This window comes from Camelus bactrianus, chromosome 4, assembly GCF_048773025.1.
Source record: "Camelus bactrianus isolate YW-2024 breed Bactrian camel chromosome 4, ASM4877302v1, whole genome shotgun sequence".
In the NCBI taxonomy this organism is placed as follows: Eukaryota; Metazoa; Chordata; class Mammalia; order Artiodactyla; family Camelidae; genus Camelus; species Camelus bactrianus.
In genome coordinates this window covers 50217765-50236157 of record NC_133542.1, presented here as the reverse complement: position 1 = coordinate 50236157, position 18393 = coordinate 50217765, and the positions used below count along the sequence as shown (strand labels likewise).

Genomic DNA, 18393 nt, shown 5'->3' with positions numbered 1-18393 from the left:
TAGCCAGGCCTCACTTCAGTGAGCTGTGTGACCACCAGGCCCAAGGTGCTGCAGACAAAAACAAGGGTGGCTGGAGCAGAGTGAAAAAGGAGAGGGTAGTAGGAGGAGTGCCCACAGGTTAAGGGAATGTGTCAGAATATGGCAAAACTTAAGGGCATCAAGGTCTCTGGCTTTTACTCGAATGAAATAGGAAACTGTTGGGGGAGTTTGAGAAAAAGAGTGACCTGATTTGACTTAGATTTTTAAATAATCACACAATTGCTCTGCTGGTATTAGACTGTAGGGGGAAGACACTAGACTGCAGTGATGGAAGCAGGGAGACCTATTCAGAGGCTTTTTACAGTGATCATGAGATGGCTTGGACCATGATGGTAGCAAGGGAGGTGTGTTAAGTGGTGGAAGTCAGAACGTATTTGAAGGTAGAATCAGCAGAATCGTCAGATGATTTTGATGTGAGATATGAAAGAAGGAAAGAAGCCAGGTCAAAACTCCAAAGGTTTTGACTTCAGTAACTGGAAGGATGGAGTTGCTATTTGAGATGAAGAAGCTGCAGGAAGAGTAGATTTCAGATGGAAAAATGAGGAGTTTCATTTTGGATACGTTGATCTTGAGATATATAGTCCACGTCGAAAGAAAATGTTGAATAAGCTGTCAGATATGAGCCTGGAGTTCAGGGGACATGTCTGGCTGGCAATAAACATTTCCTCTTTTGATTCAGACTCAAAACTTTTAATACCATATAATACTGATGACTCCCAAACGTTTATGTTGGCTTCAGAGCAGATCGTGGTTGTATGGATGTACTGCCAGGGAGGGGAGAAGTTGGTATCTGGCTCTGTTTCTTTGTCTCTGATCACATAAGAATGATCTTAGTCCCAGTGCTTGGGTCTCCTCCGAACTTAGAAATCATTGCTCTGAATCCTTACCCAGCAAACTAAGGCTCATTCCTTGATGGCTTCCCCAAGTTTTATAATCTGGTCAACTCTAGAGACAAAGTTGAATCAAGGTCTAAAATCCACATCTGGGGCTCTTTCCTCCATGCCACCTTCCAGTATTTGGCAAGGCTATCTTTCAAAGACCCGTTCTCTTTGCTTTCTCATCTTTTTAGGCATTTAAATTTCTCTCTTAACTTCACTGGGCCCACTTAATTTCAGGAGCAAGAATCTTTGTGCTGAGAAACTGAAATATTAAGGAAAATCCTCAACTAAAACTTTCAGGTTCCAGCTACTAGGGGTATTTTGTCCTCTCTAGCTAATTCTTAATTGCTCCATCCAGGTTAAAGTTCCCAGGAATTCTGTAGTCCTTGCAGTCCCAAACTTTTTCTCAATTTAATTGAACTTATACTTTTCTTTGAATGTGGCTCCACGCCTGAAGAACACTGGTCCAGTCTGGGGAGAAAAGATATGCTCTTAACCTTTTCTGTTGTAATCAGCGCGACGGCCCCTAAAGGGCAAGTCCGGGAAGTTCACGGCTAAACTTACGGCCAAGCTTTGTCCTTGGATCCTGCGCTCTCCTCCCTGCGCTTCCCGGAGCGCGGGGGGCTTCCGGCGCGGCCCCCTCCTCCCGGGGGCGGGGCCTACCGCTCCGGTTCCCGCCTCCCCGGCTGCGCGCGGCTGCGGGCCGCGGTCACGTGAACGCAGCGCGGCGGGGGAGGGGCCCTGATTTCCGGGCGGCGGAAGGAGACGCGGCCGCGTGAAGACGAGGCGATTTGAAAACACGCTCCGGGAGCGAGAGGCTGAGGCCGGTGGCTCACGCCGTCGCCCGGTGGGCTCTCCTCGGACGTTTTTACCCGCCTGCCGCGCCCCGGTCCCGGCCGGGCCCTCAGGTGAGCGGCCGCCGCCCGTCGGGCCGGGCCCTCCTGGAGCGCGGGACGGCGCGCGGGGCCGTTGCCCCCCGGTAGGCGGCCCAGGCGGGCAGGGCGGGCTGGGGCCAGTCTGCGCCCCCCGGGGGCCGGCCGGGGCGTCCCCGCGGAGCCGGGCCTGGGTGTGGAGCGGGGCAGTGCGGGGGCGGGGCGCCCCTCGGGCGTTTGAAGCGCCTTAAGTGACTGGGCGGGCTCGCGCGGTTTCGGGTCTAGGGGACTTTTAGGCCGGTGTGCATTGATTGGGCCCCACTTCCTGGACTGTGGTCCTGACCTCCGTCCACAGGAGGAGAAGGAGCGCTAGTTTCTTAAAGCCCACGGAGGTCTCACTTCTGGGATGCAGGACCGAAGTCTGGGGGTGGAGGTGAGCAGTCGTCTCCTAAGCGGCCCTCTCTCAGTCCAGGTGTGGAGGGTTAAGCGATCTGTGCGGAGCAGATTCGGACCATCTCGAGTCGCCCCAGTCTGGGGTATTTGTTTTCTGGGAAGTCCAGTGCTTCCGAGTGGCCCCCTAGGTATAGTTTAAGGAGCTCACGAGCGTAAAAGGTGGGAGAGGAAATTACTGAAAGCCGAGTGCAGTGTGCTTTCTTGATTCTTTTTTGGACGGGGGTAAAGAATTTGGAAATTTGGGAAGGGTAATGAGGTGGCAGATAAATTAGCTGAAATTCGGTTCGGTCGAAATCCTGGTACACTAGAATCTGCTTTTTGTTAAGTTTGGAAGACCTGCAGTTGGAGTATGTGAAATTCAGTTTTAAAACTTTTGAGGCTCACCTGGTCCAGTGATGTGAGAGCTCAGCCCCTAGGGCTGCAGTTCCTACCTTCTGTTCAATACCAGTTACTGCAAAAGTGGCTTAGTCGGACTATTTGATATGCTGTACTAGGAAAATCCTTAAGAGAGAATAACAGAAGTTGCTAGAAGAACTTTTAAAAGAGTTCGTAGTATAAAAATGCTTCCTGTGTACCGTAAAAATAATCTTACCTAGCCTTTGAAGTCAAGGAAGGGTAATCAGGTCTCTTCCTAACAGGGGAACAGTAGAGTAATTAATACAAAGTGATGGATGATATGGCATAAGCTTGGCAGTAGACCGTATATTGGACACCAGTTAGTTAGTGGATAAAGATAGGACAGAGGTGTGTGTGGTGGGGGTGGAGGGTTAATTGATTCGGTTTTTCTGAATGTCTTGTACTATTTATTTTCATCTCTCCTATTAGCTAGTAATAAAATTGTAGAGAGAGTTCACTAAATGTGCTTGCTTAATTAATGAAAACTTTTTATATTAAAAGAGGACAGGTGAGTATTAGGGCCTTGTTTTTAGGTTTTACTCATTTTTGGGGCTAGAATAGCTAGAGGTGTGAGTAGGATGAAAATTTGGGATTGGGAGAAATGAAATAAGACAAGCCATTTTGCCGCTGCTTTCCAGTTCTCATCTTAATTCCGGTATGAAATTGGTTTTGCAGAGCTCAGTCTTGCGTATGAATTCCTCTTCAGCTCCTTAATAAAGGACTGACAAACCTTTCTGAGCCACATCTTTAAGATGGTTTTAGTACCACCTTCCTCACGCGGTTTTGTGAGAATTGAATGCTGTTGTGCATACTGCATCAAATACTGTCCTTGTCCTGAGACTAAGAAAGTACACATATTTGTGCTTATAGAGTATGTATTTAATAGCGTGCCAGGCACAGTTCTGAGTGTTTTACAAATATGAGCTTTTTTGCCCCTCATTCATCCTACCTTATAACAACTGTATGAGGTAAGCATTATTATTAGCCCCATTTTGTAGATAAAAACTGAGGCACAGTGGTTAACTACAGCTAGAAAGTGATAGAGTCTGGACAAAGACCCTAGTTAGTCTGACTTTTTTTTTAATTGACATGTAGTCAGTTTACAATATTGTGTCAATTTCTGGTGTACAGCATAATGTTTCAGTCATGCAGATAAATATGTATATATGTATTTTTTTTAACCGAAGTGTAGTCAGTTTACAATGTTGTGTTAATTCAGTATGACTCTTGAATCTGCTCTTAACCTATGTAGCCAGACCCTAGCTCGTGAGGCTCTAATGTAGTAAAGCCTTGCAATCATGTGAATTTGGATATAATGTCATAGGTGATTGGCTTCTGGATTCTGGGAACTTGAGCTGTCTGGTCCTGCACCAGTCATTTTATTAATCTCACAATAATGCAAACCTTCATTTTACTCAAATTTTTTGATTTCCATGAGTACCATTGTGACTTAAAAAAAAAAGCTGGGCATAGGATAATTATGATAGTCCGGGAGAGGTTTTATTTATTCCTGAGATATCCACTCCAGTGGATGTACTATTCAAGGCATAATTCATTATTTTTACAGTGTATGGAAAGGGCTTTATGGAGGGCTGAACTGGTTCCAGGTATAGGAGGCTAAGGAAGATGAAGCTGGAGAGAAAGTTAGGAAGGATGTGATAATGTCAAGCCAAGCAGTTTTTAATTGTAAGGGCGTAGAGGAGCAGCTGAAAGTTCGTGAGCCTTGGTCACATCTGTGTTTAGAAAGAGCCCTCTGGTGATTCTCTAGCAAGTGGGCGGTGGAGTAGACCCTAGAGACAAGACAAGAATACTGGTGGGGAAACTTTAACAGTCTAGGGTAGAAATAAAGACTTCAGTGGCATGGGAATGCATAGGTCAAAGATTTTGTGTATAAGTGGGTAATTTGGATGTAAGGAGAAAGAATGTGATGAATTTGGGCAAGTGCAAGATGACAGGATTACACCTGAGTTTATTTATTATAATAGTGGCCTGGCTGGTCTTTGTTCCTCATGCCTCTGTTATGCAGTATTTCTTTTTCTACTGCCTTTTCTCCTTTTTTTGGGGTACCGTTTCCTGTTTATGTCTAGCCTGAACTTCTCCTGATGTTCAAAATTCTGGTAACTTTCATTTTTGCCTACACCAGACTTATCCCCTACTCTTCATCTGTACTCTGTTTTCCTTGCTTATGAAATGCTTAGTAACTCTCCTTGCTGCATATCTGAATCTTACTCATTTTCAAGAACCCAGCTTAGGTTCATGAAACTTTCCTGCTACAGACTGAATTAAATAATAACGTTGGTTTTCAGACTGTTTTGCTAGAGGTTTCTCAGGGGCTTCTAGGAACCAGGAGTTTCCCAGCAGGTGCAAGACATATCTCTAGCAACTCTGTGCTGCCTCCTTGTCACTCTACGATTGTAAAAAAAATTATCAAAAGTTTCTTGTGTAGCACATTGCTTGACATAAGGTTCCATGGCCAAAAAACCTTGACAAACCAGTGATAAGACTTGTTGCCTTATTGTTAATGACTCTCCTTTACAATATCTCTTGACTATACTGATCTTTTTTTGTATTTCATAAAGGTGTTTCCTGTTGAATATTGTTGGTGTGGTTATTTTTGGTCTTGATTCTTGATGATCTTTGAAATAAATGTTAGAGTAATGCAAATGTTGGAAAATATATTATAATTTACCTTTGTCTTTATTCATTGTTTTTAAATTAATTATTTTCATCAAAGCACTCAAGAATGACTAAAAAAAGAAAACGCCAAGATGATTTTCAAAAAGTAAAACTAAAAGTTGGTAAAAAGAAGCCCAGGTTAGAAAATGCTACTGTTACAAATTTTAAAACGAAGATTATACATCTGCCTGAGCAACTCAAGGAGGATGGAACACTTCCAACAAATAATAGAAAACTTAACATAAAGGTAAATCATAAATATTGTTTTGATAAAATAGGATTTTCCTTGAAATCATCTAGAATGTTACGTTTTTGTGAAAAGTTATTTTAACTCTTAGGGTTTATTAATGGCTGAAGTTTGAAGTTTATCTGTTACCCTAATCTGATGTTGCCACTGCAGCTTTCCCACTTCCTCCAGAAAGACTTGCTCATATAAAGTCGAAGTGATTTCTTCCTTGTGTATTTATTTGATGATTTTTTATGTCATCTGGAAATAATTTCTGTATTTAACTTTTTGATGTTTGAATGTGTCAAATTTTTGATGTGATGGTCTTTCAGCTGTTTTTATGACTTATTAAAATAGGATCCGGTCTTACTTTTGAACCATTATATACATAGCTTATTGCAGGTTCAAAATAAATGTGTGGAGTTAATTGAAATTTGAGCAATAGTTTTGCTTAAAAATTTAACAACTTTATTGAAATATGATTTACACATAATAAAATTTACCATTTCAAGTGAACGATTCAATGGTTTTTAATATATTTACATTGTTGTTGCTACTATCACAACAGTCTAATTTTGGAATATTTTTGTCACTTCAGAAAGAAACCTTATACTTATCAGAAGTCACTCCCCGTTCCTTTCCCCCACTAGAGAGCCACTAATCTACTCTCTTTCTGTATAGACTTATTCTGGACATTTCATGTGAATGGAATCATACAAAACGTGGTTTTTTGTTACTGTTCTTACACTTAGCATGTTGTTGAGGCTCATCCATGTTATAGCTTGCATCAGAGCAGCACCTCATTCCTTTGTATTGGCAAGTATTCCACTGCACGGTGGTGTCACATTTTCCCACTCATCAGTTGATAGGCATTTGGTTGTTTCCACTTTTTGGCTCTTATGAATAATGCTGTTATAAACATTTGTGAACAAGTCTTTGTGAAGATGTACGTTTTCTAGTTTTGCTTTTTGAGCTTCGAAGGCTAGATAATATCAAAGAGGTATTTGAAATTATGGTTTCGTTACAGATTATGTAAATTTTTCCACAAATAAAATTGCCAAATGTTATACTCTGAATAAAATACACATGCTCTGAAAGACCATTTAGAACAGGCAGAAAGAGCCTTTTAAATTAAGTATATAAATGCACCTACCATATATTTGGTATATAGTAGGTCTTTAAATAGTGGTGATGATTGCTGTCACTTTAAATGGTAGTGTGCCTAATCCTGTGTAGAGGATAATTTCAAAAAGAAAATTCTAAGTGAGAAGTTCTGTAATGCTTTTAATTAAGCTAATAAAGATAAAACTGTTTCTGATCTTACCAAAAGCTACATTTTTCTGAAAGTCACATTAAGAAAATACTTTCGGAAGCAGCCCCCAACCCTTCAATCCCACTTGTGTGTCAGTTTATTAATATAGTTTTAGTTAACATGTTTATTTGAAAATGATGTAATGTATGTATGTACCTAAAACCTATATTTTTATTTATAGGATTTGCTGTCACAGATGCATCACTACAATGCTGGGGTTAAACAAAGTGCTCTTCTTGGACTTAAAGACCTTTTGTCTCAATACCCATTTATAATTGATGCACACCTTTCAAACATATTAAGTGAAGTGACTGCTGTGTTTACAGATAAAGATGCTAATGTACGATTAGCAGCAGTTCAACTTCTTCAATTCCTGGCCCCCAAAATACGAGCTGAACAAATTTCTCCATTTTTTCCTTTGGTAAGTGCCCATCTCTCTAGTGCCATGACTCACATTACTGAAGGAATTCAGGAGGACTCTTTAAAAGTTTTGGACATTCTGCTGGAACAGTACCCAGCTCTAATTACTGGCCGTAGCAGCATATTGCTTAAGAATTTTGTAGAACTTATTTCTCATCAGCAGCTGTCCAAAGGACTGGTAAATAGAGACAGATCCCAGTCCTGGATACTTTCTGTAAATCCTAATCGGAGACTCACTTCTCAGCAGTGGAGGCTGAAAGTCTTAGTGAGACTCAGTAAATTCCTTCAGGCCTTGGCAGATGGATCCAGTAGGTTGAGAGAAAGTGAAGGACTTCAGGAACAAAAAGAAAATCCCCATGCCACTAGCAACTCCATTTTTATCAACTGGAAGGAACATGCCAACGACCAGCAACACATCCAGGTTTATGAAAATGGGGGTTCACAGCCAAATGTCAGTTCACAGTTCAGGCTACGGTAAGAAGGATTTCAGTTATGTCCACACTCAGTTTTCCTATATTGAATTATAACTGCTGACCATTGATGGCTAATGGTGGGAAGACATGCAGTTGTCTTTCATATAGTTACTCATAATTTGATTTTGTTTACTGATGGGAGGAGTCATTTCAAAGTATATTAATTTATTCATTTCTAGCAAAGCCTAATGAGAAATAAAAATTGATAGTCTTTTGGCTTTGTCATCTCAAAATTTAATTTTTCTTACTCGTCTTGATCAATGTAATGTATCAATTCATGGTGCTTCATTTTACTGGTACATTGTATTTAAGATTTAAATTAAGCAAGGAGTAATTTTTTTAATCATTAATTTTTTTTTCATTCTTTCCTTTCCCTATTAGGTACCTGGTTGGAGGACTAGGCAGTATGGATGAAGGCCTGTCATCTACTGAAAACTTGAAAGGATTTATTGAGATAATAATCCCACTGCTGATTGAGTGCTGGATTGAAGCTGTGCCTCCACAACCAGCTGCTGCTTTGGGAAGCGGTGTAGAACGAGAACCTCTGCAGGTCATGCAGCAAGTCCTTAATATTATTTCCCTTCTGTGGAAACTCACTAAACAGCATGATGAAACCCATAAATTGGTGAGAACTAGTGGGTTCTTCATTTTCTGAGTAATGCCTTTTATCAAAACTGGACAGATAAGAAATCAGCATACTACTACTAACTGGTTATGCATTTTCCAAAAAATTCCCAGGTTTTAACTGTAAACTTGTTTCTGTGTTTCTTATTCAAAACTACAAATTAAAATATTTTTGACTCTATAATCTGTATGTTTAAATTTTTTAAAGTGAAATGCATAACTTAATGTGCTTGATTTCATTTGTTTTTGTTGGGTATAATTCACAATAGTGTTACAATGTTTTGTTAATGGCAGATTGATTATGTAGGAACATTTTAATTTCTGGAGGCTTCTTGTAGGATTTAAAAAGTTGCTTGTTAAGTATTTTCTTCCAGTTTGTGCCATGTTGCCAAGTTGATGGCAAGAAATGGACCAAACTGAAGATCTTATAACCACCTGAGTTGTTTTTAAACTACGATGTTTTAGAGAAGAAGCTACACACAGACTTGCTTAGTGTGTGCTTTTTTGTTTTCTCTTGATAAAGGATATAAGATCAGAAAATACTGTGAAAAGTTACCTTAACGGTAGTTAAGCTGCAGTTGTAAGTACGGTGTGAGTGAAGTGAACCTAAGTGAATTCCAAGTCATACAGCAGCTTCTTGCTAGATAGCTGATAGTAAAGACATGTTTTTCATGAGGAAAATTTGCCTCCTATTTGGGGAGAATTGAGTTTTGGTGGCTTTTTTTTAAGTGTTATGTTATGGTAATACATAGTGCATAGCGCGAGTAAGGAAGAACAATCTCAGATTAATTGGTGCTGAATTAATGTGGTAGCACACGTAAGAAGGGCAGCTGTAGGAATAGTACTTTAAAGCTTGAAGCATCTATTTTGTAGAATTTCTGCAAGGACTTGACAAGGCAAGTGTGAATCCTTGAAGTTGCCTACATGCATACAAAACTGACAAGGCAGTTTTTGAGTTTTGTTTAATTCTTTTTATTTCAAGCTCACGTTTAGAATAAGTTAGTATGCCACATAAAATAAGACAAGGATAAATTAAGATAGAATTTGATAATCTTGAAAAGCATAATAGAGTCATATGAAGGTGTGTGTTTCTTTTAAGACCTTGCTCTGTCTCTAACCTATTACCCATCATTTGTAGGGATGTTTTTTATGAGTTGCTTTCTCAAATAGGATGGCTTTTTATTGATTACAGTTTTGAGTCTATCTTATGACTCATTGCATACTTTGGCAAGAAATTGATTATGGTTAGGGGTATAGTGGATGATTTTATGAAAGCAAAGCTTTCTCTCCTTTATGGTAATTAATCTGTGATTGTAGGCTTGTCACAGTAGTAATGCATCGCAGCTTCTTAGAAAATACATATATATTATTTGGAGACTTGAATGTATTTATTGTCACAGACTAAGATAAAAAGTAAATATAGTGATATTCAACATGAATCTTACATACTAGTCTTTCCTTTAGTTTTGGAAAGTGAGAAATAAAAATTCCAAGCATTTTGGTGTTTGGTTATTCATGGGCACTGGTTAATTTTTGTTGTTGCTTTAGTAATAGTATTTGTAATTAGATAGAATGGTAGGAGCAAATAAAATTCATTAATTGAGCTAGTTTTGGATCATCTACTATCATTCGGTTAACACTGACAAAGGATGAAAACACTGCCTTAATTTTAGGGAGATTTAAAGTAGTATGCTTTTAAAACTAGTCTGTGCTATTATAACATGACTATATTAGCCATTCATTAATATAGAATACTAAGTTCAGAAGACTGTTTTGCATAGACTGTTGGAGACTATGCAGAATAATAAATTGAGATTCTATGTAAAATTGTCGGAAACTGAGGGGGGTTTAATTCAAATAGGAATAGTATTTAAAAGCATCCACTGGTAGAATTCTCTAATTTACCTTGGCAAGTTTGTTATGCTGAACTATAATAACTGGATAAGGTGAGGTCTGTTTTATTACCTTAGAGACAAAGTTAAATGTATGTTAGCTGTATAAGGTGACATTAAAATGCATGTTAGTTTATTTTTTTGTTACTGTTCCCACTATTTTCTCTCACTCACATTCAGTTATGTCTTAGTAGTTAAAGTATTGAGTAACCTGTAACAGCTCATACTTTAGGAGGAATGAAATGGCATTTCTTGGCCTTAAACTCGAATCACATATCACAGGCTGAATTGTAGCTCTTTTCTCTTAGAAAATGTGTAGAGTTTCTACTGATAAATTGGTATTTGTATTAGGTGCATCCTTAGGATCACTGACTTTTAGGTTTTGCTAAATGCATGTAGTGTGTTTGTATTTTACTGCACAGTTCAGAAATTTCATTTTTATCCAAGTAGTATTTTTTGAAACCTTTTTAGGAATTTGAAATCTTTCATCTTTGCTTTAAAAAGAAATCTCAAGTTACATTAATCTTTAAAATTGAAATACAATTTAACATTAGCTTTTAAATTTACTTTATTTTTTGGAGTCCTGTATTAATAGCTTCAGGTGCAGTTTTTTACACTATAAAATTACAATTTTACACTATAAAAATTTTGTTGTATCTTACCTTTGTATTTTAATACTTGCTGCTTTTTGTCTAAATGTCTCGTCTTTTTACCATGAGGATTAGAATTGTGAGGAATAAGATGTGATCATGCATCAAAGATTTATTGAGCATCTATAAATGTTTCTACTTAAATTAATTAAAATTCAGTTCCTCAGTCACACTAACCACGTTTCAAGTGCTTGGTAGCTACGCATGACTAGTGGCTACTGTATTGGGCAGTAAAGATATAGGACAGCTCCATCATTGCAGAACAGTCTTTCAGATAGCACTGTTCTACAGTGTGCCAGGTGCTGTTCTGGGCTCTGGGGATTCAGAAGTAAACATGACTGACAGGGTGCTTACCCTCACAGAACTTAGCTCCTGATGGAGTTGATAGATGGTAAACAACTGTATAATGTCAGTATTAGAAAAAAAAAAATGGAAGAAAAGCAGGGTAAAGAGAGAACATGTGATGGAACAGAGTAGGGGAGCTGTTTTAAATAGATGGTTAGGAAGTGCTTTTGTTGACATCTGAATGTCCCTGAATGACTTGAAGGAGCAAGTCTTGTGAAGACCTGTGGGAAGAATCTTCTAGGCATAGGGAACACCAAGTGCAAAAACCCTGAAGTGAGAACAGATTTGACATATTTGAGGAATGGCAAGAAGGCCTGTGCAAGTGAGATTCTGGGAGAGTGGTAGATGATGAGGGAGAAAGAATGACAGTAGCCAGATCACGTGGTACCCTGTGGTCCGTGATAAGGAGTGTGGATTTTAATCTGAGTGTGGTGAAAAAACATTGGACTGTATTGAGCAGAGAGGAGTGGCATGATCTGAATTATGTTTGTTTAACTTTAATTTACAAATAAAACACTAATGAACTCCCATGTGCTCACTATCCAATTCTAGTAGAACTGAAGTGTGATTTATATTTTAAAAGCTCACCCAGGCTGCTGTGTAGAGAGAATTGACTTAGTGGGGCAAGAGGAAAAGCAAGGAGACCATTAGGAGGCTATTGCAGTAATCTAGGTAAGAGGTAATGGTGGCTTGGAGTAGAATGGTAGCTAGTGGTTGAAGTGATGAGAAGCAGCTGGATTCTAGTAAAGCCAACAGGGCTGCTGGTGTGCATAGTGAAGGGTAAGGCCTGTGTTATGGTCCATATGACAGTGTGACTGCTGGAGAGGAGAGTTGAGTTTATTTGTGTTAAATTTAAGATGCCTCTTAGTGCAAAAGGAGTTGTCAAGTGTACATTTTTAGGTCGAGAAGAAGAGAAGAATCCAGTGAAGGTAACTAAGAGGCCATAGGGTGACTATTTTAGTACTTCAAGTCCCACATCCCAAGGAACCCCTTGGCCCCTGGCAGAATGGAATGGTTGATCTGGATAGGAGGAAATAAGAGTGTTGTAATCTGAAATTAAGACAGTGTTTCAAGTAGGAGAAAATGATGCACTCACGAATACTTCTGAAGAATCTCAGAGAAGTGCATTACTTCGTGAAAGTGTTAAATACCCTTCTTGGAAAATAATAAAATTGCTGGGGAATACAGGTACAGTTATATAGAACACTAGGTAGAAGACTTCCTTGTATGTTTTATAAATACTGTATTAGTAGTTCCAATTCAGAATGTTCTTTAATCTTAATTGCTTTCTTCCTTTTTTTCTCCTCTTAAACAGAAAAAATACAAGTCAAAGTAATTATTAAGCACCAAAAAATTAGTAGGTGAAAATTGGATGGCCTAACAGTTTATTCTGAGTTTAAATTTATTTACATATTATGTCTTTAGCAGAAGGTGTATTATAATGGGAAATTTATAGTTGAATATTGACAAGTTGTTAAATTTCTGCTTAAGATCTTATTTGTTATTTTCAGTTATTGTTTCTTACAGACTTTTCTAATCTTTGCTTATTTTAATAGGAGTCATGGCTTCGAAAGAATTACCTTATTGATTTCAGACACCATTTTATGAGTAATTTTCCATATGCCTTAAAAGAAATAACCAAGCACAAAAGGAAGGAGACAAATAAAAGGTATTGCAATTCTTTTCCACTGTTTAATCTGAAGTTACCAGAAAATAATTTGCTTTAAACTGAAACTTTCTACACTGTGAGGTGTTTTTAATCTAGATTTTGTGATTATTTTCAGTGACCAACTGATAAAGTTAATGAAAAAAGAGTTTAGGGTAAAGTAAGAGTATGTAATAAGGAGCTGGTCCTGCTTTTTCATGGGGGGAGTAGAGCCCCAGGGAAGGGCTGCCCTGATGAAGTGATGTGTGCCAAGGTATAAAAGGAAAAGGAAGGCGTTAACTCTATGAAGAGGTTGAGATGGTCAAATTGTGGAATTTTTAGCAAAAATGGATTGACAGCTTATTCTTCCTAAGTTTCCCCAGTGATTTGTTTTTAGGGACCAGAGGCTGCTCTTGTACTTCATAAGGAAGGCCATTGAATACTTAGCAGATAGCCGTGGAGGGCAACACAGGTTAAAGTTAGGGAAGACCCTTAGGCCAGTGGTCCTCACACTTACTTGTGTATCCTCAGTTAATTTTTGACCTGATGTTTACATTTTTTAAATCTTAGGTTGAAATACAGAATTATAAAGGATATTATTTTTATTGTGGTAAAATATACATACATAACATGAAATTCAGCTTTTTAACCATTTTAGTGTACAGTTCAGTGGCATTAAGTACATTCATGTTGTGCAGCCATTGCCACCATCATCTCTAGAAATTTTTCATCTTCCCAAACTGAAGGTACACGTTAAACAATAACTCCTCATGCTCCCCTCCCCCTAGCTCTTGGGAACTACCTTCTACTTTTCTGTCTCTATTAATTTGACTATTCTGGGTACCTCATATCGGTAGAAGCATACAATATTCCTTCGCATCTGGCTTACTTTCATTTAGCATAGCAGAGTTTATTCATGGTGTAGCACGTACTAGCATTTTGTCCTTTTTCAAATAGTTTATTTTTTAGAGCAGTTTTAGATTCGTAGTAAAATTGAACAGAAGGTACTCTGCCACTGTCCCCACAGAGTGCATAGCCTCCCTCACTGGCAGCATCCCACACTGGAGTTATATATTTGTTACAATCTATGAGCCTAAGTTGGTACATCATTAACACTCACAAAGTCCATAGTTTTTATGTTTGGATTCACTCTTTGCTGTTATACATTCTGTGAGTTTTGGCAAATGTATAGTGACATGTACCTATCATACATGATAGTTCAGTGTCCTGAAATGCACTGTGCTTATTATTAGCCTCTTCATCCTACCCTCGTTCATGTTTTTTTTTCATGGCTTGATGCCTCATTTCTTTTTAGTTCTAAGTAATATTCCATTGTATGAGTGTGTCGCAGTTTATCCATTCACTTACTGAAGAACCCCTTGGTTGCTTCCGTGTTTTCATTGCTTTTTAAGGCTAACTAACCTTCCATTGTATGTACATACCATATTTTGTTTATTCATCTGTCAATGGACATGTGGGTGGTTTCCACCTTTGGCTTTTGTGAATAATGCTACTATGATTATTGGTCTCCAGATATCTCCAAATATTCAAATCCTGCTTTCAGTTCTTTTGTGTATGTCAAAGGATATAATATTGGCATTGAAAATATTAACATTTAAAAAATTCAGTGTAGTTGAGTGGTCTCTAAGAAAACTTTTTCTTGTACTCATACTTTATTAGTTTATGTGGTGATTTTTCTAATGAGGTAATTTTAATATGTACTGGGAACAGATACAGCTAAGTCTTGCCTTTGGCCTACAAATCAGCTTGTGAGAGAGAAAAGTTCACTGCAGACTAGAGTCTTCTACTAGTTGGGGAACTTTCCCAGTGTGTTAATAAATTTTTTTCGGAGGGATTAGAGAGCTTTGATTGATTTAACAAGTTGAGATTGACTAGGAGTGGTTGGGATTTTATTGCAAAGTATATTGGGAAAGGCTAGTTTTCTCTTTATGGTAGTGATAGAAAGTTTCTTACAGAAAATATTTGTTTTTAAAAGATGAACTGTGGGGAGGGGATACAGCTCAGTGGTAGAGCGTGTGCTTAGAATGCATGGGGTCCTGGGTTCAATCTCCTGTACCTCCATTAAAAGAAAAAAAGAAATGGGGAGTTGAAAATTTTTTAAAAAACAAATAAAAAGTAAGCTATGTTTAACATAGTGGATAATAATAGTTCAGGCAGTGTGTGAATGATTACATTAAAAATATACTTGCAAATAGATTGTGGGAACCTGAGGATAGAATAAGCCCCAGAGGAAGATGGTGCAGTAGGAGGTGAGTAGAGCTGACCCTTGAACAACTTGGGGGTTGGGGTGCCCATGTAACTTTACAGTCAGCCCTTTGTGTTCTTGGTTCCTCATCCTCAGATTCAGCCAACTGTGGATTGTGTAGTACTGTCGTATGTATTTATTGGGGGAAAAAAATCCATGCATAGGTGGACCCGCGCAGTTCAAACAGACCTTGTCCAAGGGTCAACTGTACTTAAGCAGAAGTCAAAAGGAAGTTGACTTGCAGTTTCATTTGTAGAAGAAATCTGGGCTTCCTATACTTAAATTGAACAAAAATGTTTGTTAAGACTAAAAGAAAAGATCATCTGGAACAGTATAGAAGGTTACTTTTTAAAAAGAGATTTGTTGGATGTACGGTACAAACATATTATTGTGTTTTCAGTTCATTGCACTTGGCAGGTGTTGTGTAACTTTTTAGAAATTGAAGGTTTGTGGCAACCTTGCATCAAGCAAGTCTATCGGCATCATTTTTTAACAGTATTTGCTCACTTCGTGTCTCTGTGTCACATTTTGGTAATTCTTGGAAGTATTTCAAAGTTTCGTTATTCTATTTCTTATGGTAATCTCTGGTCACTGATCTTTGATGTTATTACTATGACTCACTGAAGGCTCAGGTGGTGATTAGTATTTTTTACTAATAGAGTATATTTTAGTTAAGGTGTGTACTTTTTTCCAAAGGCATAATGCTATTGCATACTTAATAGACCACAGTATTGTGTAAACATAACTTTTAGACACATCAGGAAACAAAAAAATTCATGTGACTTGCTGTATTGTGATACTTTCTTGTGGTGGTCTGGAACCAAACCCACAGTATCTTTAAGGTATGCCTCTATATAGAAAGTTTAATAAGTACTCCATTGAAGATCTAGAATCTGAAATTCTTAAGGGCAGCTATCATTTTGGGAGAACCTTATAATTAAAGGAACAGAACAAATTAAGTTGGTGGGGTTGGAGGAAACTTACTGGTGTTTCCTGTAATCAGTAGATTATTGTTTCTGTTGTGAGACAGCTTATTACAGTTGGCTAACTTACTCGTATGCCTAAGACAGCAGTTCTCAAAGTGTGGTCTGTGTCCCCTAGGGTCACAGACTATTTTTACAATTATATTAAGATATTATTTGCCTTTTTCATTGTTCTGACGTTTGCACTGATGGTACAAAAGCATTGGTGGGTAAAATAGCTGATATCTTAGCGTGAATTAAGGCAGTGGCACCAAACTGTACTAGTAGATGTTGTACAGGCATTCCTCTGTATCTGCTAGGGGTTGGTTCCAGGACCCCCTGCGGATCCAAAATCCATGGATGCTCAGGTCCCTCAGTAGGCCCTGCATATCTGCACACTCCATATCCATGAATTCAAAAAACCATAGTTCATAAACATACACATAACACACAATGCACAGTTGGTTGAGTATGTGGATGCATTACCCGTGGATATGGAAGGCCAACTGTATTCTTCATCACCATGCACTCACAGTGTAAAAACATGCCAGTTTCACTTAAAAAATTCTCAATAAAGTAGTAAAAAATTACTAATTTTATTAAGTCACAATCCTTGAGAGCATATTTTTCATATTCTGTGTGATGATCTATGTGGCTGAAATTCTTTGGTACGTAGCCAAAATAGACCTGTTTTGGAATTTTTCCATTGGCCTAGGTTTGTCTCTTCTTTCACCAATACCGTACTGTCTTGATTACTGTAGTTGGACAGTAAGTCTCAGAAGTGGTAGTTAAGAATCCTCCAGCTTTGTTCTACTTTAGTCTTGTATTGGGTAGTCTAGGTCTTCCTTAAAAACTTTAGAATCAATTTGTTAATAACTACAAAATAACTTGCTGGGATTTTCATTGGAATTGTATTGAATCTATAGATCTAGTTAGGGAAAATTGATACTTAAACTGCAGAGATGATGCAAAACTGGGATTAAGTTTTGTGTAAGAGCTGCTTTTACTCCCAGTTCACCTTTACCCTGGAAGAGAAGCCTTTAAGGGTCCAGCTTGAAGTAGGGATAATATACAGAAGTCCCTGTGTTTTGCAGGCCCTGGGTTTTGACTTTTCCCTGTGAGGCCAGTAAAAGCTACTTCAGTTTTCCAACTTTTTCTTTGAAATTGGCAGTTGCCTTCGGGACTAAGCCTTGAGCGTTGAGATCTTGCTTTTTCTTAAATCTGGGGGCCCTGTAAATGTTCATTATCTTGTTAGCTTTTGAATTGTTAAAAACTATTTCATCCCGCTTTTAAAGTTATTTTCAAGAAGGGGATTAGTTCTATTATCTACGGTATCATTAGTGAAAATGAGTTTTCACAGTGACCTGCCACCCTTATAGAATTTTAGTGGTTGATATATTTAGACTTAACATTTTGTGTAAATTATTGGAGAAACGGGATAATTCTTCTAAGTTTGCAATGTCCATTGAGACCTTTTAGACAATAATGGATTATGTTACTTGAGATAAGCTTAGGGTAAATCTTGGAAAGTCTACCTATGGTGAAGAAATGTTGCAATTGAGATTTTGTGTGGTCTAGTTAGTGTAAAATGTACCTTGGTTTTAAGCACTGAGCATTTTGGCAAAGAACCTACTAGTGATTTTGGGTTTGTGGTATAGATTGCTAGTCATCTGTGCCAGTTTTCACTCATTCTCCCTCTCTTAATGACAGAGTTTTCAGTTTTTAGCAGGGCATTTGACTACACAATATAAAAACTAGATTTTCCAGCTTCTTTTGTAGCTAAGAGTGATCTTGCGGGTAATTTCTATTTAAATAGCTCAGACTCCTCCCTCCAGTGTCAGACTTACACAGTGAATTGTTTGATGGCTATCTCTGTTTGAATTTGTACTAGACATGTTAAGCTTAACATATCAAAAGTAGAATTTATTTTCTGCATATTTGCCCCTTTCTGCTACAACATCTCCACTTACCAGTCACTGGTGCTAGAACCCTTAATTCCTCCAATCCTCATTGTCCCAAAACTCCCATAAATTTATACATTCAAGTGGACTTCAAATCAAGCTCATTTTTATTCTTAAATATCCCCCTTTCTCCTGTCTATACAAGCACTGACTCTAGTTTTGCACTTGTCATGCCTTGCCTGGATTGCTAAAATAAGTCATGCAGCTGCTGCTTTGTTTAGAGTCTTGTAACTCTGATTTTTTCTTTTCCATCCACAGAATTATCCATCTGAAAGAAGTTTTCAACCATGTTACTCCTATGCC

The 18393-nt window shown here is 38.2% G+C and overlaps 1 protein-coding gene across 3 annotated transcripts in view; it reads left to right on the top strand.

Moving 5' to 3' along the window:
- The first annotated feature begins 1636 nt into the window (after nt 1-1636).
- Nucleotides 1637-18393, top strand: part of TEX10 (testis expressed 10) — a 43544-nt gene continuing 26787 nt past the window's right edge. For 2 of the 3 annotated variants that reach the window (XM_074361907.1, XM_074361905.1), the window contains exons 1-5: nt 1637-1825; nt 5373-5561; nt 7034-7746; nt 8127-8370; nt 12813-12925. In XM_074361907.1, coding sequence (XP_074218008.1) covers nt 5382-5561; nt 7034-7746; nt 8127-8370; nt 12813-12925 — 1250 coding nt within the window. In that variant the 5' untranslated portion in view covers nt 1637-1825; nt 5373-5381. Of the gene's footprint in view, nt 1826-1871; nt 1897-5372; nt 5562-7033; nt 7747-8126; nt 8371-12812; nt 12926-18393 lie in introns of those variants that run through there. The other variant, XM_074361906.1, reaches the window with a different exon arrangement.